General features: G+C 43.1%; 2 protein-coding genes across 2 annotated transcripts in view; one reads left to right on the forward strand and one right to left on the reverse strand.

Annotated features, from left to right (window-relative positions):
* Positions 1–5,634: 5,634 nt before the first annotated feature.
* Positions 5,635–10,723, forward strand: dbx1a (developing brain homeobox 1a; the record flags this gene model as incomplete). The annotated part of the gene is made up of 4 exons (XM_080428054.1): positions 5,635–6,028; positions 6,154–6,252; positions 9,608–9,810; positions 10,382–10,723. 4 exons carry the CDS (start codon positions 5,635–5,637, stop codon positions 10,721–10,723), a joined length of 1,038 nt encoding a protein of 345 aa, XP_080284180.1.
* Positions 10,724–11,780: 1,057 nt separating this feature from the next.
* nav2a (neuron navigator 2a) overlaps positions 11,781–24,061 on the reverse strand; it is a gene marked incomplete at its 5' end in the record, with an annotated part of 147,913 nt that continues 135,632 nt past the window's right edge. The window contains 9 exon segments of the mRNA XM_080431960.1: positions 11,781–14,708; positions 16,525–16,725; positions 17,078–17,196; positions 18,801–18,997; positions 19,180–19,251; positions 19,588–19,739; positions 21,402–21,637; positions 22,453–22,633; positions 23,373–23,468. Coding sequence (XP_080288086.1) covers positions 14,583–14,708; positions 16,525–16,725; positions 17,078–17,196; positions 18,801–18,997; positions 19,180–19,251; positions 19,588–19,739; positions 21,402–21,637; positions 22,453–22,633; positions 23,373–23,468 — 1,380 coding nt within the window. The 3' untranslated portion in view covers positions 11,781–14,582.

Consider the following 24,061-nt stretch of genomic DNA (forward strand, 5'->3'; position numbering starts at 1 on the left):
ATACGAATCGATAAAATTACAACAATAGCCCAAGTGAAAGGATTCCGTCCAGGATAATACAAAAAAAAAGCGATGGGTGAATATAAGAACTTGAACTCTGGTCGCCTGGCTGGCTGGTTATAGGGAACAGGTGCATGGAGGATTTCATACAGAGCGCTTTGTCTGCGGCTATGGCTCTACTCCACTTGGGGGAAAAAGGAGGGGCCCATGTTTAATACAAAGTTAATATCGATTTAATGCTTGTCACATACCCTTCTGAATCTTGTGGCATTGCTAATTCGCTGAGTGTTCGGCAGGGCTTTGCGCTGCGCCAGATGCTGGAAGGGAGGTTCGCTGTCACCCGGGCGAGCCATGGTGCATGGGAGGTGGATGCTGACTGGGGAGGTGGATGCTGGGAGGTGGATGGATGCTGGGGAGGTGGATGCTGTGGAGGTGGATGCTGGGGAGGTGGATGCTGTGGAGGTGGATGCTGGGAGGTGGATGCTCTCAGACGTTAATCGTCTGCGTTGAAGTTTCGTCCGTTCGTTGATAAACGAAGTCAAGGGAAACAGTAGCCCTGAAACATGACTGTCATACCATGACAGTCATGGTGCCGAGTCCCCCTGGTCTAAAGTTGTGTTCGATTTTTTCACATTGCCATCTCTCACATAAACATAAACGTTCAGATTTCAAATATAAAGTGCTTACCACCGAGCCACGGATGTTACAAGGCGATGCGGACCACGATGAGTACCCGTATCTCCCGTATTGTTCAATAAAAAGCATTTTAATCCCATCGCCGGCCATTTTCTTTTTTTGTTTTTTTTTGTTTTGTAATGTATCAGAGTGCAATACACCTCCCAACCATTAGTGTCGCATGGTTGAAAGTATCGGAGACAATTTGGAGAAAATGGCCGGCGATGGGATTAAAATGCTTTTTATTGAACAATACGGGAGATACGGGTACTCATCGCGGTCCGCATCGCCTTGTAACATCCGTGGCTCGGTGGTAAGCACTTTATATTTGAAATCTGAACGTTTATGTTTATGTGAGAGATGGCAATGTGAAAAAATCGAACACAACTTTAGACCAGGGGGACTCGGCACCATGACGCTTGTATACAAGCGTCATGTGAACCATGGCTAGGGAAACAGTTGTTCGAAGCCCGTTAACGTCGACTGGCAGGTGTAGCAAACCACCTGAAGACGTTTACAGCCAATGCGCTCCTAATGGGCCGGTAGTTAGTGTGTTAGGCTTTTTACCCAATTATAATAAACTCAGAGCAGCCTTGTTGGCTTTAGATCAGTGGTTCTCAACCAGTGGTCCGGGGACCAGTGGTCCTTGAGGGCGTTCCAGGTGGCCCCCAGCTAAATGATGAAGAGTTGGTAACCAAATGTACCCTTATAGATCTTTAACTCTTGAGAGCGTAAAATAAAAATGTAAAAATACATTTAATTAGTTTAATGTTACGCTCTCAAGAGTTAAATTATTGTTAAACATATGCATTAGGCCTACTTAATTAAATAATTGCTATTTTGATCAACGTTTGCCTGTTATCTCTCCTATGGTACCAACATCAATAAAGCATGAATTTGTGGCCAAAATCTTATCCAATGCAACGACAACAGAATATTAAAAAATTTGGGAGACTCCAAATCTCATCAAACGGTGGTCCGTGGACCGTGGCTCAAATGCCGAATATATAATGGACCTTGATATGAAAAAGGTTGAAACCCAATGCTTTTAGATGGATGACTGGTATATAGTGTCACTGTCATATAGAAGCGCGTCCACTCAGCAGCACAATCTGTTCGTCCCGGGCCGGTGAAAAGACGGGGAGTTTACGTTAACTCCTTTCCTCGATGCGCACACCACGTCATCGATAAATAATGAGAGAATAATAAACAGTCAACCACCTGTCGGACCCGCGGCACAATGGGCCGGGCCCATAGAGAGCCCTTCATGCATGGGGAACATATTTACTCAGCCCTTTCACTTAACGAGGCAGAGAGAGGGACGCGAGACAATGGTTAAGTTAATCTATTTAAGTGAATTATTTTGATATGTTATATTATAGCTCGGTGCGGTCTCAGTGTGGAGCCTTCCGTTTACAAACCATGCAGTTTGATTGATTTATTGATTGATTGAATACTTTATTATAACAGTTTGCAACAAAAAAAGCACAGAAAGTAGGCCTACAGTTCTATACAAGGCCTGCTAAAAGGATTACAATTCAATTGATCGAAACATTTAATGACAAATATACAATATATGCAAAAACATCATATATAAACGAGTTGTAATCAAAAAGAAAAAGATGTACAGTAGCCTAAACAGTTCGGGGGAACTGGCTAATATTTTGTATAAAATCAGATCTGAAAAAAGATAAGAATACATAAAATATAGGCTAATATGTTGAGCACAACAAAAAAAAAATCACAATATGACCTCCCTATAGGCCTAAATAGCCACAAACTTTCCCCAGGCAATTTGTATTTTTTCCCCCCAAGCGTATAGACTATTTATTTATTTTCGGTACGTGGTGGCGTTAATTCAGTCGGAACCAGCTGTTTAACTCGGTTAGGTAAAAGAGAGAGGAGACGTGGCAAGCTTGCAAAGCTAGTAGAAATTAGTCTCGGTCATCGAGACTAAGCTGTGTTTCCTGCAAACCATCTGCTTACCAGTCACAAAGGGAGGGTTCTGGGCACGAAGTAAAGGAATATGGGCTCATAAAAAAGCTTTGAAGGCCTCGTTACTTATCGCACCATGAATGACAGGAGTTGTGGTATAGATCGTCTTAATGTGCGTCTATTTATTCTAATTTCTTCCCGTCTTTTGGGGACCGTCATATAACGCACTTCTGATAAGCGCCGAGGCCTTTCTCTCCCTCCAAAGGGGTCATTTCACGGAGGCGTTCCCTTGTTAATTACGGATTGTGGGCCATTTTATATTAGATTAATGTTGAACCACTCCATCGTTATAGTTGAACCGATTCCAAATGAAGTTGGCCACTAGGGCAGCATTTAACAATGAATAGAGGAGACATGCTTGCGAGGGTCTGAATACAAGCTGTAAAATTATGCCTTCGATGTGACTAAATCTAGCGAATTAATTATAGGCTATATTTATGTTGAAGGAGGTGATGCACAGATTATTTCGATAACATTTCACTGTATTCAGTGTGGCCTTAATAGCTATATGCATTTCACAGGGCTTAAATAGGCCTATAACTTTTCTAATTAGATTTTTTAGAATAAATAGCAAAGAAAATTGCAACAATATGCACATGGGATGGGGTATAGGCTATAGAAAAACTTGGTAGAATGTTTGACTTCATAAATAGTATAGTCTAGAATGCAGACGTGTGCGATCTGGTCTGGCCCACACAAGTCAAGGTCTACATCAAAGTCGTGAATCAAAAGATAGATTAATAATGATGATAATAATAATATATAATTCATTGATAATTAAATGGCGTGAATGTGGGTTTCCGTCATATTGACACCATAAATCTCGTTAATGGTTAAAGGCCCGACAAATAACTTTTCATTTTTTTTCGGAGAAAGAAATTGAAGAACAAATCAAACTTTTATTTGCATTATCTTAATTTAATTCCTTCCATTATTATTATTATTATTATTATTATTATAATTATTATTAGTCTATTATTATAATTATCATAATCATAATCATCGTCATCGTCGTCATTAGGCTATTATTTTATTATTATTAATACGATTTTATTATAGAATCACTATTATTGTTATTACTGTTATTGTTGTTGTTATTATTATTATAATTAGGCTATTATTATTATTATTATTATTATTATTATTATTATTATTATTATTATTATTATTATTAGGCCCTATTATTGTTATTACACCTAATATGCCTCATTTGAATTACCTTGTAAACAAACAGTGATTAAACATATTTTTTTTCCCCTTCATGGTCTGCAATGTATTTTCGCCTGATCGGTCTGGTTTATCGGCTTTTAAGGGCAAAGCTGACAGAACACGGCTATCAGCCTCCAACTAGTCGCTTTAATAAGAGTTTTATATGGGGGGGTTTGTGTGTGTCCTCTCATATGAATGCGTTTTAAATCAAATCACAGATGCGGTTTTATTCAGCCGGTTAAAATAGCAGAACAAAACCGCCTTTAGAAATAAAGCTTTTATTCCACAGTAGCCTAGGGCTTTTTTTTCTTTCTGAAGACGAGAGAGAAGAGGGAAATATAAAAGGAGAGTGTGGGGCGCCACCGCAGCTGAGGGTGACAGTTAGTTCATGGTTAACAGGATCAGCGGCCGCACACTTCTGCGCGCAATGTGCACGATGGCGGGGCCCGGCGCGCCTGAATGAAGACTTGTGATATTTAACACATCTGTTTAAGCGTTTTGATAGCAGAAATCCGTTTAAGACATTATTCCATGACGGGCTTCCCAGATTGAGTGTTGAGAATCCCATGAAACTCATTTCCATCTGAGATGGTGCAGCATGCAGCATCTAGGCCCATATTAAGACCATGCATAAAGCGGTGCCAAAATAAATAAATACAATGATGGGAGTATGTTGTAGACCCTTAACTCTGACAATATACAAAAGGAACCAAATGGACCCGTTAGGGTCCATTTGGTTCCATTTGTATACTGTCAGAGTTACAGACTTGTAGGGGTCCATTTAGAACCCCCTTAATGGACCCCACTTTGAGAACTACTGTTGTAGACTGCCTTAAAGGAGAATTTTGGACTAAAGTTTTCTTACCTTTTCTATGACGTTATGATATCTTAGGATGAATGGTAGCGAGACTTCTGTTTTTTTTTTTTTTTTTTTTTTGGTTGCATAGTGTTCTGTCACTATGAACGTCAGATCTCACCAAAAAAAAAAAAAAAAAAGCTATTAAAATATGTGATCTAACCTAAGGCCTATCCACGCACCTTTTAAGCTGTGGCGGCTCAGGGGTGGAGTTATGAAATTTTTCTACTGTACCATTCATCCTAAGATATCATAACGTCATAGAAAAGGTAAGAAAACTTTAGTCCAAAATTCTCCTTTAAATATAACTCGATTGATTATTGGCATATATGTCTAAAATAGCTCGAGCCATATTCTTAAGAATAAAGGGGACCTTGAATGGAAAATGGCAGTTTCTTAGAGTTAAGTCCCTAATTAAAAGTTCCCAACCATGTGTTTGAATCTTTAAAGATTGCGTTTTAATTAGCCCACACTTGCCGTCTCATGCCAAACAAAACAAAATTCACATGAAAAGAGGAACGTGGTCGATATGCAAAATTGATGACTGTGCCTCTTTTGTGCACGGGAGATTGCGAGTGTTGCTTTTGCTTATGAAGTCTAATGCAATCATAAATTGCACTCTCTGGGCCAATCAGCGCGCCGGGGACGTCGCATGAAAGCGAACCATGTGGAGAACCTCGTTGATCCCCATTGTTGGGGCTGTCAGCCCTCAAAGGGGTCTTTTTGGGGGGGGCACTCCGCTATAAAATGCCTTTCCCTGGAGTGAGAGAAACCAGAGGAGTTGCTTGCTACCCATTCACAGGACAGTTTCACTTCGCTTTAAAAAAGACGGAATATCTCAAGAGCCTGATTATTTTTCCCCCCCATCATCGCCATCGCAGACCATTGGGACCACCATCATGATGATCCCAAGCGTCCTCGCCCCCTCCGCCATGTACGCCGGGCTGTACCGCCCCGCGGCCGCCCTGCCGCACCACCACCACCATCACCACCACCAGTCCCTGCCGTCCACGTTCCACAGCCATCACTCCAGCTTTCTCGTGGAGGACCTGCTGCGGATAAGCCGGCCGATGCCGTCATACATGAACAGGAGCATCCCGTCGGCGACCATGCCCACGACCACGTCCACAGCCACCATGTCCTTCGCCGCCGGCGTGCACGCGGAACGCGGGATGTTCACAACGGCCGCGGTGACGCGCGAATCGTGCTCTCCGAAAACATCTCATGTGTCAAAAGATCCTACGTTCCTCAAGTTTGGAGTCAGCGCGATCCTGGCACCCTCACCAAAGACCGGTGAGTGCACTGTGATATTAGATGCATTTTAAACATTCATCTGTGTATTCTGTACCATTATACTTTCTTTTCTAAAGAAAGATGTATATGTTTCTATAACAATGTGTGTGATGTCCCCTCCACAGCCTCGTCCCCTCCCACTGTCCACATACAGTCCAAGGCCTTCCACATTCCTTATTTTGACGGAACCTTTCATCCACTATTCAGGGCCCCCTATTTACCAGGTAAGCAGCTTTACTCAGTTCTGTATCTACTTGAATACGTGCTGTCTTTAGTTGGCCGCATACCAAGTAGACTGTCTAAACTCAAGTCATCACATGTTGCACGTGAAACGCCTTTTGCATGTTTTGATCGCAATATGGACGTGACTAAAAGAAGAAATCAAAGTCTTAAGAAGACCTGTGACTGCGCCCCTGCCCGGTCCTACCCACCCCCTAATTCTGTGGTTCTCAACCTTTTCAGGCCGTGGCCCCCCAAAATAATCATATTTGAACTGCATATTTGAACCCCCACACGGGGTGTAGGGGTCCCCACACAGCAGGGTTTGTGGGGACCCCCCACAGACCCTGGAATTGTAGGATTTGTAGGAGTTGAGGCATGACATTTTGTTTGACTCGGTTCCACAGATAAATATTGTGAAAATAGCAGATCTACAAGCTCACAACTGTGAGCTTGTAGATCGGCTATTTTCACAATGTTTGCCTCTTTCTTATGTTACTTGACAATTTGGCCAATGTTTGACCAGTTTTTATAGCCTATAGTTTGTTTATTAATTTTGATGCGGTTGTTTTTTAGGTATTAAAAATGTCTTAAAAGTCCTTAAATTGTCACGTCACTGTCACTGTCATCATGTGGGGACCCCGGGGGTCCCGACCCACAGGCTGAGAACCACTGCCTCTAATTAACCAATTATCCCAAATCGTCATGCTCTAGATTTGAAGGGTGCAAAGTGAGTGAGTCCCCCCTCTCCCTCTTCTTCCCGTTTTGGGGGCGTTTTGGCATTTCCACGGCCCCGCGTTTTCCCACAGCGCCGGGGCAATGGGCCGCCAGCGGTCAACAAAGCTTTCAGCACCGTGACCAATTCGGTCAGCTCCCACCGGCCAAACCACCCACAGACCCCTCGGGATAGTGACTTCTCTTACCAGGCGGGCCAAAGGCGTGAACCAGTCATGCACTAATTTCCCTATTAGGCCCCTATTGAGACGTTTCAATATTCTCACAAGACCACATAGCGCGTCGTTGTTCATGCTTCATGGGTGCGCGCGCATCATGGTAACAGAGGGAGTCCCGACAACTGTATATTGACAAAGTTGCGTGCATGGGCAAAATAAGTTTAGTAATAACCGGTAGGCTAGTTCGTATAGACCAGGGATCTTCCACGTTTTTCAGGCCAAGGACCCCTTAGCTGAGAGAGAGATGAAGCAGAGACCCCCACCCCCCCCCCCTACATATTGTATATAATTGTGTTGCAGATTAAAATGATAGTTAATTGGATTCATTCTAATGTGTATTTTCAGATAGTTAACCTTTTAAACCCTCAATATTTAGTCAACTTGACCGTTGGCTCTGTACTTGGTCCACTCTTTTCCCTCTACAGCAACTCTCCGAAAATAGCAGATATACAATCTCACAACGCCTCGCACTGGGAGGCGTTGTGAGATCTGCTATTTTCGGCTTATGTTCCCCCATCACAAAAATATTTGTCGGACCCCCTGTAGTAACTCCGAGGACCCCCTAGGGCTCCCGGACCCCCTGTTGAAGACCCCTGGTATAGTTCCAAAGTGCAGGGAAAAAAAACATGTCTCTCCATGGCATCTCTCATGGGATAGGTTACCAATGACCTTAAGCTATCCCATACACTCTCTCTCTCTCGCTATGCCCCTAAACGTTCCTCTATTCTCAATCCAGGCCCAATCAACGAGTTGAGATAAAGAATAATCTCTTAGGAAAGTCTATAAAGTCGCTAGTCCGTGCTTTCATTCAGACAAATCAGAATGGAGTTTGGGGAGTTCTTTTCATGGGCTCAGCTGAATGCCTCAACAAAACAACTCGAGCGTCCCATGAATAGCTTTTCGTGTTCATTTAATGAAAATGATTTGAGGGCAGGAAAAAAATGCGCCTTATTATTGGGCCCCCGGGCATCAGTATTCTGGTATGCGGTGGTGTTTAGTTTGAAAGTGTAAATCTCCCTTTGTCGCGATAATATATGGCCTTCGCCGCCTGTCCAGAGTCTTTTCTGCGTTAGTTCATTACTACACAATTACCGTTCACGGTTTATTAACTCCTCTATCCGCCCTCGCCAGGGTTCCTTAAAGGATATGCTGGCTCTTTACCATACCAATGCGCCTGGGGACCGGCCAATGTGCTAATTAGTCACCTCGTGCCATTTCACTCCAAACGGAGACGTATTGCACTGGCTGAGGGGGAGGCGCGTTCATAAAAACCCTAGGAAAAGCCACGGCACACAGGGGCCAGGGCACTTCACCGTGGCAAGTAGTTTATTGTGAGATGTTGATAAAAAACAAAAAAATACCCCATAAAACCCCGTTGGTAAGTAACTGGAAGACTCGCCCCAAAACACGCTCGCCCCCGTTTTTTTTTCGCGGACCACTTGCTTGCCCCCAATGGAATGGTTCTTGTATTCTTGTATTTGTTTTAGGCTACTGAGGATAAAGGTTAGAAATAAGTTTAGGGTTAGGCATAGTTTTACTGAGGTTTAGTTTAGGAATAAGGTTAGGTTTAGGCGTAGTTTTACTGAGGTTTAGTTTAGGAATAAGGTTAGGTTGTTTAGGCATAGTTTTACTTAGCTCCATAAAGAACCTCTCACTCCGCTATACAGCTCCGAGATGAGGTTCTATGTCGTTACCTTCCAGAATCGGGTATACGTCCGCCAAGGCTCCGCTGTTTACCCTTTTGTATACGTCGTATCCCAAAACTAATGGTAGATTCCAAGCCGCACGGATGTTTAAAGTTTGGTTCGGCGCATAAAATTTTAGGAACGGAGCGAAACTACCCGTTTAAATCGCTTATTTAGTCAGCCTGTGGCCATGTTTCCCATTCAACCCGGAAAACCCCGCTACGTCCGCTGCCAGTACTGCTCCCGGTTTGGCTACAATGGGAAACATGGCCACAGGCTGACTAAATAAGCGATTTAAACGGGTAGTTTCGCTCCGTTCCTAAAATTGTATGCGCCGAACCAAACTTTAAACATCCGTGCGGCTTGGAATCTACCATTAGTTTTGGGATACGACGCATACAAAAGGGTAAACAGCGGAGCCTTGGCGGACGTATACCCGATTCTGGAAGGTAACGACATAGAACCTCATCTCGGAGCTGTATAGCGGAGTGAGAGGTTCTTTATGGAGCTAAGTTTTACTGAGGTTACGTTTGGGAATAAGGTTAGGTTTTGGCACCGTTTTACTGAGATTACCTTAAGGAATAAGGTTAGGTTTTAGGCATAGTTTACTGGGGTTATACGTTTAGGAATACCAGGTGGCGACATTCACCCGCGGGTTGACTGTGTTTTGGGGCGAGCGTTTTTGGTATTCAACGTTCTCCTTCCGTTTGCTTTGATTGCAGCATCTTCATCTGTCGTTCCCATCCCTGGGACGTTCTCGTGGCCTCTGGCCGCCAGGGGCAAGCCGCGCAGAGGGATGCTGAGGAGAGCGGTGTTCTCTGATGTGCAGCGCAAAGCCCTGGAGAAGATGTTCCAGAAGCAGAAATACATCAGCAAACCCGACCGGAAGAAACTGGCTTCAAAACTCGGCCTGAAGGACTCACAGGTAACTATAGCCTATATAGCCAGGCCTTACAAGTACAACTGCTTTTTGCATGATGGCAGTAAGCCTATATGGTGTCCGTTTCCAGTGGTGTCAAAAGCACTCACATCATATTAATTTTACTTAAGTAAAAGTATCAATACCGCAATGTAGAAATACTCTGTTACGAGTAAATGTCCGGAATTCTAAATTTACTTGAGTAAAAGTACTCAGAAAGTACTCATTATTATGCAGAATGTCACCATTTCACAAGTTCAAAATTTATACAAAATATTTTTGAAAAAATATTTCTGAAATATATTTAGGGCTGAAGTGGTTAGTGTGTTTTGTAATAATAATAAAAATCTACAAAGTAACTATAGTAACTAGAGTTTTCATATGATTGTAGTGGAGTAAAAGTACAATATTTGCCTCTGAGATGTAGTGGAGTTGAAGTTAAAGTACTGAAAACTGGAAATACTCCAGTAAAGTGAAAAAAAAAGACCTTAAAAGCGTACTTAAGTACAGTACTTGAGTAAATGTACTCAGTTACTTTACACCACTGAAACTCACCTCAAGTCTTGTCCACTTCCAGGTGAAGATCTGGTTCCAGAACAGGCGCATGAAGTGGAGGAACTCCAAGGAACGGGAGCTCCTGTCGTCGGGCGGTTGTCGTGAGCAGACCCTACCCACCAAGACCAACCCGCACCCCGACCTCAGCGACGTGGGCAAGAAGTCCTCGGCCGAGGAGGACGAGGAAGATGAAGAAGACGCATTCGGCAGAAGAACGAGGGTGCATCGCTCAGCAGACTTTTGTCACTCCCCGACGGCCGGTGGTCAGTTGAGCAGTGTCGGCTCCAACCTCTCCTCGCCCTCTCTCTCTAGCAAGCACTCGGACTTCTCAGAGTCGGACGAAGAGGAAATTACTGTATCTTAAATTATTTAGGCCTAATAGGCTGTAGAAGACCGAGAACGCATCTGTGTCATCTTAAGATTTCTTTGGCTATTAAAAAAATAGCAGATCTACAAGCTCATAGCGCGGCACCGAGTGTTGCGCTATGAGCTTGTAGATCTGCTATTTTCTTTTTTGAAAAATCATGAAAATGTGTGCAAATCTTTGAATATATATTTGTTCTAAAGCGGAACATTTTTAACTATCTGTTACAACTCCTGGGGGTCCCTGGAACAATATATTTTTGAGATGGGGGTCCGCGGCCAAAATCCATATCATTTTGGGGTGGAGTTTGAAAACCACTGATTATAGCAACATATTCTTAGGATTTAGAAGACATTTGTAGAATCCCCCAGAAGCAAAGATTTGAGTTATAAATGTTTGCTTTAAAAAATATCTATATTCAAAGATTTGCTCAAATGTTCAAGATTTTTTTAAATAGCAGATCTACAAGCTCATAGCGTGGCACTCAGTGCCGCGCTATGAGCTTGCTATTTTTGAATAGCCCAAAGAAACCTAAAAACATTTTTCATTTCATTTCAGATAGACCCCATATCCTCATCCTTTCCACATTATATCTAAAAAAAAAAAAAAACATACGTCTCAAATTATGAGTTGCTTCTGGAAAACGAAACGTTTTGCTGTTTTGCACAGCTCTTTTTCAACTGTACAGTATTTTGTACACTTTTGTATGGACATTTTTATGCCAAGAATATTGAGTTGCTTTTACCTTGACTTTTAATAGAGTTGTTTATTGAAAAAAAGAAGTAGCTATTTCACGAATAATTTATATGAATTTGTTTAATAACTATGTTGCAATGTATTATGTGCTGTATATATTTGTATCGCTGTTTCACACTTTTGTACAAAGGCCAAATAAAATTGTAAACAATTCACTGCCCATGTGTTTTTTCATCAGTCTGGCAAAGTGTTCAATTATTTAACATCTAGCTTACCTTATACCTATCTCATAACTAAAATGTTCTCATTTGATCTAATCTGTGGAATCATATTCATGAGTCAGAGAGACAAAGGAGCAGGATCAAATTCAACCATAAATAATCATTAATTTTATTGAATCACAATAACTTAAGACTAGTACAGTGATATCAGATTGAATTCTCCATAGCCCTGTGCAGAGCCAGTGATGAGCTGGCTCTGCTGTAAGAGACTGTACACAAAATACTCATTTTCAAGTACTGTTACAAATCGGCTAGAAAAGGGGTCATCAAAATGCTGCAAGGTAATCAAATATTTACAAAGTTATGTTACATAGAAAATGTACATCATACCGTAGCAAAGAAGGCTAAACACATTCATTTGAGTTTTGTGAGTATGTTAATATCAACCGACTGGCCGTTCAGCAACCCGCACATCTCAAAAGCAGGCTTTTTTTCACGAGACAAAGCATACATAATTTACTTTTTCTTTTGTGCTTACATTTACCATAAAAGACACAACCTCTTTAAAATGCACCAACACATATATATATATATTTATATGGACAAAGAACATGATGGGACGCAAGTCCCAAAAAAGTATTCACAAATCTGTTTTATACCATGTTTTACACCTCCTGGCAGTGCTGGGGGATAAAAAAATAAAATCAAATAAAAAGAGAGAGAGAGAGAGGAATGCACCTCACAGGTTTGGCTTCCATTTTGAGATCAAAATGAATGTTGCATAGGGAATCTGTGATGATAAGTACACTCAAAAAACACTTAATAGCAAATGGAAGAAACGCTGGACTGAAACAGCCTCTGTCCACCGTTCCTCAAAGGCCGGACTTGAAGAGTAAAAAAAAAAGTACAACAATCCGTAGTTTCTTTCTCATAGCCAAACAATACGTTCATGTCCGCCCAGCCGGGAGTACCTTTTTATAACATTATCTCAAGTAGAATTAGATTATTATTATAAACAAAGCAGCATGTACACTAGTTGTCACATGATTAACCCATTAAGACCTGGAACGCATCTGTGTCCCTTTTTTGATTTGAGCAAAAAAAAAAGCATTATTTTACACTTTCGCTCATAGCGAGTGCCGCGCTATGAGCTTGTAGATCTGCAATTTTTTGAAAAATCTATATATATATTTGAATATATTGTTTTAAAGCGAACATTTTGAACTCAAATCTTTGCTTCTGGGGGTCCCTGTAACAAAATATTTTGAGATGGGGGTCGGCGGCCAAATACATATAATTTTGGGAGTCCTTGACATGAAAAAGTTTGAGAACCACTGATATAGAAACATACGTTTTTTTCAGAATACTGTTAGAAGACATTTGTAGAATCGGCTTCAGGTCTTAATGGGTTAAATCAACATATTGTTGATCACAAAACACATAATCAAAACAGACAACGAGCATATGGAAAAAAGCACAGAGTGAAGGTTGACAAGGCTTCGTGATCAACGAATCGTCCCTCATCTAATCAATACGGGAAACGCGTACTGATTTAGAGCACCAAAAGAATCTATGTAGTTTCTTTTCCTCTCGCTGGTAGTCAGAATATTTACAGATCTCTCAGCACTGGGGGGGGGGGCGGGGAGGGTATTCATACAAACGTAAAAAACACTAAACCCAAAGGCCTTGCTTTTTCCATTCACGTCATCGATACCCGCGGCACTGGTGTTTGATATGGTAAAAGGGTCGACGCTCCTTGACCCCACCGAGGCCGCCACAGCGCGGCATGCGGAAAGGGGGGGGGGGGTTGGCGAGACCCGGAGCCCTGTAAAGTTTACTGCCGTTTTTAGACATATAAACAATAACCACAGACAAATAAGTAGCTAATGCACATCGTCTGTTACCCAAAAAAAAAAAAAAAAGAGTAAGGCATTGTTTGTTTTTAGTTCAGTTTTGTTTTTAGTCCAGCACCAAAAGAGACTTGCGCTACAACAACAGCAGCAGCTGGGGCCCAAAATGGACAGTGAGCAATTCACATGAAGGGGGTTTGGGATGTTATATAAGGGATGAATGCAATAAGTTAATTAATAGAGACATTATTTCTTTAACAGGGAACATGTTTTAAATCTATTTTGGTTCACAAACAGTGCAACCCTGTAAAAAAAAAAAAAAAAAAAAAATCCACAAAGACCCCTGCAGCTCCCCCTGCAGCTCCCCCTGCAGCTCCTCCTGGGCGCGCACAGACGAAGAAGAGGAGAGGATGGCTGTCTGATATCCAACCTATTGACCGGTTTGATGTGTTTGTGCCGTCATTGTGCTCTCTAAGCATCCAGTCGTTCAGCCTGCAGTGCCATCTCTAGCCAGGCTTGGTACACTGCAGCTGGGGGGGGGGTGGGGGGTCAATTTGAATCCTGCAGGGTCCTGTGTCAACGTATCACACTGGAAACCCCTGATCATTTATTCAAGGATCAAAATCTCCAAACCACAGTGGTTTGGAGTGGGCTCAAGTCAGGCCTCCCAAGATGCCCTTGGAATCTCCCGAAGGATTTGCACCCAATCCTCGACATCAGTAGCTGAGGGAGGGAGCGGCCCTTATGAGCTGCAGGTGAAAGAACGATGGAGCCATAGCCAGGCGTTTGAGGCTGGTATATGATGGGAGGGTGTTCGCCGATGATGATGATGGCTATGGCGACACTTCATCCCACATTGAGTGTTTTATTATTAACAGGGCTCCTGCAACAGGAGCTGAGAGGGCCACTGTGGTAAAAAATAAAAACAACTTTGTCGCTCAATTTTTCCAACCTGCAATCATTCCCTTCAACATTTGGGTTACCGGCACCCAAATTAAGGCGGTTCGATTTTGTGGCATCAAATCAAACTCTTTGACGAAGGGAGGGGTTCTTTAGTGACTGTAAACAAATCAAAAAGTTGTAGAATACACGTCACAGGGTGGACTCCAGCGACGAGTCCAGGATGTCGTCCTGGTGACTGTTACTGTTGGAGTCGCTGTCGTAACTCTGGGGGCTGGAGGACGTAGCCGCCTCCTTCAGCCGCATCAGCATGTTCATCTGCAGCGAAGAAATAGGAAGGAGAGAGAGAGAGAAGAATAAATAAAGAAAGAGTAGAAGGGAGGAGGGGGGCGGGAGAGAGAGAGAGAGAGAGAGACCTGGGTTGAAGAATTTTGTTTGCTTGAACCTTTTTGCAGTCCTAGCTGGCTGGGTAGTGGGTAGGGAATATATCACAGAGGACAACACCCGAGTGCCAAAAAGTTCTCTTAGACCAGGGGTCTTCAACGTTTTCAGGCCAAGGACCCCCCCTAGCTGAGAGAGAGAGATGAAGCAGGGACCCCCGCTATATTGTATAAAATTGTGTTGCAGAATGAATGCATGATTATAATTTTTTTACTTGGTCTGCTCTTTTTCCCCTCTTTTTCCACAATATATTTTTGCCAAAAATAGCCGATCTACAAGCTCACAACGCCTCGCAGCGCGAGGCGTTGTGAGCTTGTAGATCTGCTATTGCGAGGCGTTGTGAGCTTGTAGATCTGCTATTGCGAGGCGTTGTGAGCTTGTAGATCTGCTATTGCGAGGCGTTGTGAGCTTGTAGATCTGCTATTTTCGGCTAAAAGTTCTCTTCAGAAAAGGGATGCTAGGGTTCAAGTGGTTAATGTAAAAAAATAGATATATCACACAAAGATTTGGCGACCCCCCTGAAGTAACTCTGGAGACTGCAGACCCCTGTCTTAGACTATTTGTACACAATTGTTCCTTAACTTAGATTAACTTGCTGTTGTCACATGAAGGTTTCCAATGTATCATTTAAGCTGTAGCCTACACGTGTAATTCTTATGATGTTTGTACTGCATGTAATGTTATACTGTATCTATGTAGCCTACTATATACTATGCTTTCATTGTATTTCTAATAGCAGATACTGTATGTGTCCATGACACAAACAGTCCATCCTATTTGAAAGTGAGTTTATATACTATACAGTCCTGTGAACGGTGGTTTCTATATGCTACAGATTTACTTTTCCTGTAAAAAAAAGAAAAAACCTGTACACTCTTTTTGTATAGTTTGTGTGTATTCTGTTTTATTTTCCTGCAAAGCACAAGAGTTTCTCTGTATATGAAATATGCCTGAATAAAAGAATGTTACATCACCATGAGTAACTAGTGTTCTGAAAAGCGGCCTGACTTGACTCAACACACTTTTCCCACTGTAAAATAATTGAGTCAACATAGCTGCTTCCCAGTGTTATAGCAACCTGCGTAATAGTGTTGATTTCGTCGACTAAAAATGTTTGTCGACTACCTTTTTTCACTGACAAAAAAATAAAAAAATAAAAAAACTACGATGACTAAAGCTAAGACTAAATATATTGCCAATTTCGTCAACAAATAAAAACTAGACTAAACTGTTAGGGAGGGACTAGTGGAGAAGAGATCCAGTAGAACTAAAAGACAAGTCATTTGGTTTGGTTGCGCTCGGGCGTAGCGCTCTGAAAATAGCAGATCTACAAGCTCACAACGCGTCGCAGCGTGGCGCATTGTGAGCGTTGTGAGAGGTTGTGAGAAAATCTACAACGCCATCAAGGCACCGCCAAAATACATTAAGGTCGACTAAATCAACTGGAGATTTAGTCGACTATAATCTCGACTTGATAAATTGATAAGTTGACTAAAACTAGACTAAAACTAAAACATTTCAGGTGACTAAAATATGACTAAAACTAAATGGAATTTTATTCAAAAGACTATGACGAAAACTAAATACAAATTTGCTATCAAAATCAACACTGTTGTGTAACCCAAACCCCTTTCCTAATCAACCAAAGCCTTCAACAAACAGTAAAAACACAACATGTTGTGTTCATTCTCACCAGTGGATCAGCGTCGCTGTCACTCTGTGGCGGATCCTTCCTGACTCCCTCTCTAGGGGCGGAGTAACCGTCGAAACCCACGTCTTCCGGGCGAAGCTGCAGCAGCGGGGGCCAGTCGGCCGGAGTGGCCGCGGCCGACCACGGGCAGGTGTCGATCACCCAGCGTGCGGGGTCTTCCCACGCCGCCCTGCGACCGTACAGCTAGAGGGAGACGAGGTCAACGTAAGTCTCAGGGTCACACTTAATGTGCTGGACGTATCACATATTGTATATATATCCCACTAAACATAATGATGTTTCCATGTTAAAGACATCTGTTAAGTTGTAGAATTTACCAACCAAGGATTGATCCCTTTCAATGTTTTTATTTTATTTACGTTAAAGTGTGATGCTGTAGTGTGCGTGCGTGCGTGCGTGCTGTGCTGTGCTGTGTTGTGTTGTGTTGTGTTGTGTTGTGTTGCGTTGCGTTGCGCTGCGTTGCGTTGCGTTGCGTTGCGTTGCGTTGCGTTGCGTTGTGTGTGTGTGATGTCACTGTACAGTATGTCCAAATTACCTGCAGTCCCTCTCTGACAGCCTCCAGCATGTAAGGAATGATGGAGTAATTCCACAGGTCAGTGAACCAAACCCTGGAGCCCTCCACATCCATGGGACAGGACAGAAAGAGTCGAGGCCCTGGAGGGTGGGAAGGAGGGGGGAGTCCACACAGGTGAGACATAGGACCACATTTATTGTACAGACAGGACGGTACGGCAATGACTGACAGGGAAACAAGATAGAGGGAGCAGGTAGCTGCACAGACCTAAAGTTGTATGCCACCTATGATGAAGGTTTGTTTTGTTTCAAGATTATGTTTCTAGGCATGCCTGCTTTATCTAGATGTGACCTGAGACAGGTGTTTAGAGTGGGGGTCTTCAACGTTTTCAGGCCAATGACCCCCTAGCTGAGTGAGAGATGAAGCAGGGACCCCCTCTATATTGTATAAAATTGTGTTTCAGGTTAAACTTTTTTTGTTTACTTGGTCTGCTCTTTTTTCGCTCTACACCAAACCTCTTTGCCAAAAAAATAGCAGATCTACAAGATCTACAAGCTCACAACGCCTCACGCTGCGAGGCGTTGTGAGCTTGTAGATCTGCTATTTTTTGGCTAAAGTTTTCCTCAGAAAAAGGGATGCTAGGGTTCAAGTGGTTAAGGTAAAAAAATATAATCATATCACACAAAGATTTGGCGGACCCCCTGTAGTAAATCTGAGGACCCCCTGGGGGTCCCGGACCCCCTGTTGAAGACCCCTGGTTTAGAGAACAGAGTTGACATGCATCTCAGTTCCTAAAGTGGAACCACAAATTGATTTCAAATACTACTTCAGCCCCAAAATGAATATTTTCTAATGTCGGTTTACACTGTTTACATAGAAGAGTTTGAGCGAAAAGGCAGTGTTTTGGAAGTACGGAAGACCGAATTTAATGCTTGGATAATTATTATTTTTCTGGTCTCTAGTCTAACCCCGAAAGTGTACAAATTGACAATTCTTGCACTTTTACAACATTAACTCTTTGACTGCCATTTTGAGTATTGAGTATTTTCATAAAGTACTCCCCCAGTGCCAGCGATTTTCTTGTTTTTTTGTTTTGTCATTTAATTTTCATATAGTAAGTCTAGCTGCGGTTTTGAACACATACAATGGTTCCACCAGCAGAGAGCAGCACTTTCAATAGACACTTTCATCAGCTCGCTGACTCGCTGCCCCCCCCCCCCCCTCCCCCCCTCCCCCCCCCCCCAACAGAGCCAAACAGTGAAATACGTCAAACCGGATGTGACGTGTTCTCAGATTCTCCGATTGGCAAAAAATACGATGTGATACACGACGGCGATGACTGTTCGTCACCCAGACCATATATTATAGAAATGGACCTCTCCGTTCGTTTTTTATACCGTGTGAAAAACCGTGTGTTTCCCTATTCTGGCCGAAAATGACTGTGGAAAAAAAAAGAAAACCGGAAACGGAATCTGTGTCATAAAACCGGATGCAGATGTGGGTGAAGTAAGTGGAACCCGAAACCTAGAATGAAAATGATCAGAATAGCGCGACCAGAGATTAAACAATGAACGCGCGTCCAACGCGTCTACCGCGTCGACGGCCAACTGGACAAACTAGCAATTGACGTGTTATCGAGTCAACCGCAGTCAAAGAGTTAACACTACACATTTCTACTGTGTAGTGTGTACTTCGCACTACGTAACACATCTGCAATGTAATGTTCTGGTTCATCCTCTCCTACCGATGGTGACGTCAGAGGAGCTGTGCGCCTCCAGGAAGCGGTTGAGGTGCTGCCAGACGCGAGGGATCCAGTCGATGATCTTCACCAGATCCGTATTCCGCGTTCGGCTGCCGATCTCCACCTCTATCAGCTTCCTCCTCAGGTAACGGCCCAAGAATCCCTTCACGGGCTCCATGTGGTTGGCACACAGCACCCACCTGCAAACCACACATTTTTTACTCTGCCTGTACTGACTGAATAGAATGTATTTTGCCTACTGTTATAAGTACGTTTATACAGTATTTGTATGTGTGTGTGTGTGTGTGTGTGTGTGTGTGTGTGTGTGTGTGTGTGTGTGTGTGTGTGTGTGTGTGTGTGTGTATATAGGCAGGAGGTTTACCTGAAGTTGTGGTGAAGTTGGAGGTTTGGTGCAGAGGATGTTGCCTGGCTCATGGTTCCAATGATGTAAGGGCTGGGGAGAGAGAGAGAGATTTGACTATTATGCTACCGTGTGTGTGTGTGTGCGTGCGTGCGTGCGTGCGTGCGTGCGTGCGTGCGTGCGTGCGTGCGTGCGTGCGTGCGTGCGTGCGTGCGTGTGTGTGTGCGCGCGTGCGTGTGTGTGTGGTCAGGATACAGTTGTTGTAAATAGGAGGCTACATAACTAATTGTGTTACAGGGAGAATGTATGCTCTAACCGTTAGAGCACGCTGGCCAGCGCTGATACATACAAACATGTTAATAACTAGTAGTATGTGTACATAGATTAGTGTACATATGTACATGATCAGTGACTGTGCTGACTACTGACCTGCGCTGGTATTTACTGTTGAATAGACCGTTGAAGATTTCTCCCAGTGAACTGATGTGGTGCAGGTTGTCCAGGATCACCACTAGAGGGACCTCTGCTCCTCCTTCACCACTACACTGCTCTGCCAGGCCCGACAGGTACTGACGCAACTCCTACAGAGAGGGAGAGAGTGGGAGGGGTGACTTTTACAACTAATAGAATTTGAAAAGTGTGTGTACGGGTGTCAAACCAGGGTCTCATGATATTTTCGAATAGTTCTTAGTCTGTATCTTCCCAATAGGCTCTATGCACAGCATCCATATTGTGAAGACATTCACAGGTGTTGCCAATGATACTAATGAAGGCTCTGTTCCATTCTGGTCGAACCAAGCCCCCAGAACCCAGTGGTTTCATTGAAGCCAAATGGACATGCTGGCCATTCATGGTAGTGCAGGCCTGGGGCCTCAACATGAACGAGCGAAAACGGTTTCGACCAATGGGCTCGACTCACGAGCGTGCGCACGTGCTTGCGCACGGGGCTGCGCGCTTCTGTGACGCAAAACGCGTCACATCTGTGACGAATTGGGCCCATAATAGGCCGCGCCCACCAAATTTCCAACCCGGAAGAAGGGGTTCATTTAGGCCCATGCGCTGGGTGAGCAACTCAATGCAAGTGGATGGGAGGAGATTTCTGGTGCACTCTCTATTATTTTTAACTCTTAACACATTGACCGCCAGAGGTTAATCTCATAATGTACTCACCAGTGCCAACGTTTTATTGTTGTTTTTTGTTTTTTTCACGTCGCCATAGATCTTGTTAAAATCCTTAAGATTGAGCCGGTCTGTTTACATCGGCGACATCTCACTGTATCTCCCAGTGAAAACCGCATGTCAAACGGAGCTCCATGATTGTAGTTAGAGCGGATTACGTTAAACAGTGATATGCGAGGAGAAAAAACTACAGGAAGAGAATTGAGTTTCAGTGTGCGCTTTAGAATGGGAGCCGGCGTGATCGTCAAAACCGGATCCCAAATAATTCTGTTTCCGGTGGTGTTACAATGAAATGTGCCGTACTAGAAAATTGAAAAAAGTTTTTTTTTTTTAAAAAAGGAAAAAGCACCACAGCCCGTAGGCTACGGGATCGGCGCTTTACCGTTGGATTTAACGGCCCGTAGAACTACGGGCCCGGCGGTCAATGTGTTAAGGTCCTTACACACCGGGGCGATTTTTTTCATGCGAATAATACGTTTTTTTAAAAAACCTTATAAAGTCAATGCAAGCTTCCACACCAGTTTCGCGGAGCGAAAAAAGCGTCTTTTAATTATTCGGAAGGAGTCCGAATTTTGCGTATATTCGCCGGTGTGTAACCGCCTTATGGGTCGAACAGAGTCAGGGTGCTGATATTGTACATGTTGGCTCCAAATGGTCCATTTGGTTCCATTTGTACACTCTCAGAGTTATGGGGGTCGTGGAAACCACTGTGCTACACTAAACGGAACAGAGCCTTCATTAGTATCATTGGTAACACCTGTGAAGGAAGTGATAATATGGCTGCTGTGCATAGAGCCTATAGACGAATCCACAGCCTGTAGGCAGCCATAGCTGCTGTGTCAACGCTCCGCACCGCGACACCGCAGCAATGGCCGCCTACAGGCAGCTACAGGCAGCGCGTCTGTGGATTTGTCTATATGCTTGGGGTTTGTCACATATTCACAGAAGACAATATTACAGGGATGTTGAAAGTCAAAAACATTTGTGCTAAAAAGAGACATTCTGAACCTTGTTTTATTTTTTTGCGTAGGCCGATAAAAGCACATGCACGTGCACTGCCGTACCTTGCTGGACTTGTGGTCCACGTTGAAGGTGACGACGGCGTGCGGGGTCAGGGGTCTCCCCTCCTGCAGCAGAAAGTGTCGGGACAGCTGGTTGGCCAAGTAGGTCTTCCCCGTCCCGCTGGGTCCTGAGAGGATGACGCGTCTGTGTTCCTTCAACAGGGACACGTAGCGCTGCAGCATGGGCTTGGGGATGAGCGTGTCAAACACCAGCGAGTCCACACTGTCAGTGCTCACACCTGGGGACATACAAACACATACGCGTTATCGGCCATGTGTGTGTTTGAGTGCTTTGCCTACATACTGTATATATGACCAATGTTTGTTAGGAAACATCCATTTGTGTTTTGCCCATTTTCTTTTTCTTTTCAAATTTTTTTTTGTTGCAATAATAATAATGCAAAAACAGAAGTATTTGTTTGCATGTGTTTTTTCCCCCCCATATATTTTCATAATAAAAAAGTGGCATATATCGTATCGTATCGATATTGTGAGCACGATATTGTGTATCGTATCGTGAAATTAGCACACCCCTAGTATTTTTACTTTACTGGAGTATTTCAAAATGTCTATACTTTTACTTCTACGCCACTACATCTCAGAGACAAATATTGTACTTTTACTCCACTACAATTATTTGAAAACTTTAGTTACTAATTACTTTGTAGATTTTGATTATTATAACAGAACATACATTAACCACTTCAGCCCTATTTAAACTTTGGCTATTTGAAAATAGCCGATCTACAAGCTCACAACGCGTCGCGATGCGACGCGTTGTGAGCTTGTAGATTTGCAATTTTCACATTTGACAATTGACTTTCTGCATAATGTAGTACTTTTACATTTGGTACTCTTAAGTATATTTCATGACTATACCTTTGTACTTTTACTCAAGTAAATTTTGATTACCATACTTTTACTTGTAACAGAGTATTTCTACATTGCAGTATTGATACTTTTACGTAAAAAAGTAAAAAATGTGAGTACTTTCTCCACCACTGGTCTGAATGAATGTGCCAGAGCTGCACACACAGAGGTTCAATTAAAGTACCTTTGATTTGGATGTTGATGGTGTTGCTGTCTCCCACCAGGTACCCGCAGGGCAGCAGCTCGGGGGTGTGGGCCAGGGTGGTGCCGTTGCTGAGGCGGTGGATGTCTCCGATGTTATAGCCCTCCACGCTGTCGCAGCTCAGGCCCAGCTGGCTCACCGGGTCCACATGAGAGATGTACTCCTGATGAGGAACACACATGTAGTGTTGATTTTGACAGCAAGATTTTGATTTAGTTTTAGTCGTAATAATCTTTTGAATAAAATTCCATTTAAAATTAGTCATATTTTAGTCATCTGAAATGTTTTAGTTTTTGTCTAGTTTTAGTCGACTAAATATCGTAGATTTTAGTCGATCTAATCTACAGTTGATTTAGTCGACTAAAATGTATGTTGGCGGTGCCTTGATGGCGTCGTAATGGCTGATTTTACACTTGGTTGCATGCTGAAAATAGCCGATCTACAAGCTCACAACGCGTCGCGCTGCGACGCGTTGTGAGCTTGTAGATCTGCTATTTTCAGAGCGCAACACCCGAGCGCAACCAAACATAAAATGACTTGTCTTTTAGTTCTACTGGATCTCTTCCCCACTAGTCCCTCACTAACATTTTAGTCTACTTTTTATTTGTTGATGAAATTATCAATATATTTAGTCTTAGTTTTAGTCATCGTAGCTTAGTTTTTATTTAGTTTTCGTCAGTGAAAAAAGGTAGTCGACGAACATTTTTCGTCATAGTTTTAGTCGACGAAATCAACACTGCACACAGGCATGACATTATGCGGAGAAAGCTCAGTCAGGAAACTCTTTGCGTTTGCTGGCAGCTGACCATTGGTTGGCCTCAGCTCCATGCTTCTTTAAGAAACAAACCAAAACCAATTGACAGTCAAATGTCAGAAGCTTTGTCTCGGTACAGTCATGTTACCTTAAAGAGGCGTCGAACCACTCCGTCCAGGACGTCCCACTTGGTTTTGCCACTCACGCCGATGCATCCGATCAGGAAGTGGTGAGGACGGCTCTCCTGTTACAAAGAGGTGAACTGTGTCAGTGTTCAGTAACTGATCGGAGAAGTTCATTTGACGCCTATACACCTGATCAATAGAGTGTCTATGGAATGTATTAGCTTAGATGTCGTCACTGTCGGGCGTAAACCTTGTATGTCCAAACACGTTACTTTTCAGGAGATGGAAAAAGACCACCTGCGTTCCAATGGATCCATCGAGGTCATTATTAAGCCACAAGCTCTTGATAATACTTTTAATCGGTTAAACATTTCTAAAACCCACAACACACTGCATTGTGAGCTTGTAGATGGGCTATTTTTGCTAAGTTTGCGCAGCACTCTTGTATGACGAAGTAGGGCATTCATAAACAAGATATTTAAAAAAATATTATACCAGCTTGCTTATTTCTCTCACTAAACATGGCAACGTTGAAAGGCCAAATGAGGAACAGCGCCACAGTTCATAGAGATACATACAGTGGCCGAACACAGTATTGCGAGTCGTCTTTAGATCGGAGATTTAGATAGATTTCTGAGAGGACATTGAGCCCTCATTGGCTAAAGGACCAGCCAATGAGGAAAAAGTCACGCAGAAGTCAGGACTAGCAAAC

Source organism: Gymnoscopelus braueri (assembly GCF_963280865.1).
Source record: "Gymnoscopelus braueri genome assembly, chromosome: 1".
NCBI classification, from domain to species: Eukaryota; Metazoa; Chordata; class Actinopteri; order Myctophiformes; family Myctophidae; genus Gymnoscopelus; species Gymnoscopelus braueri.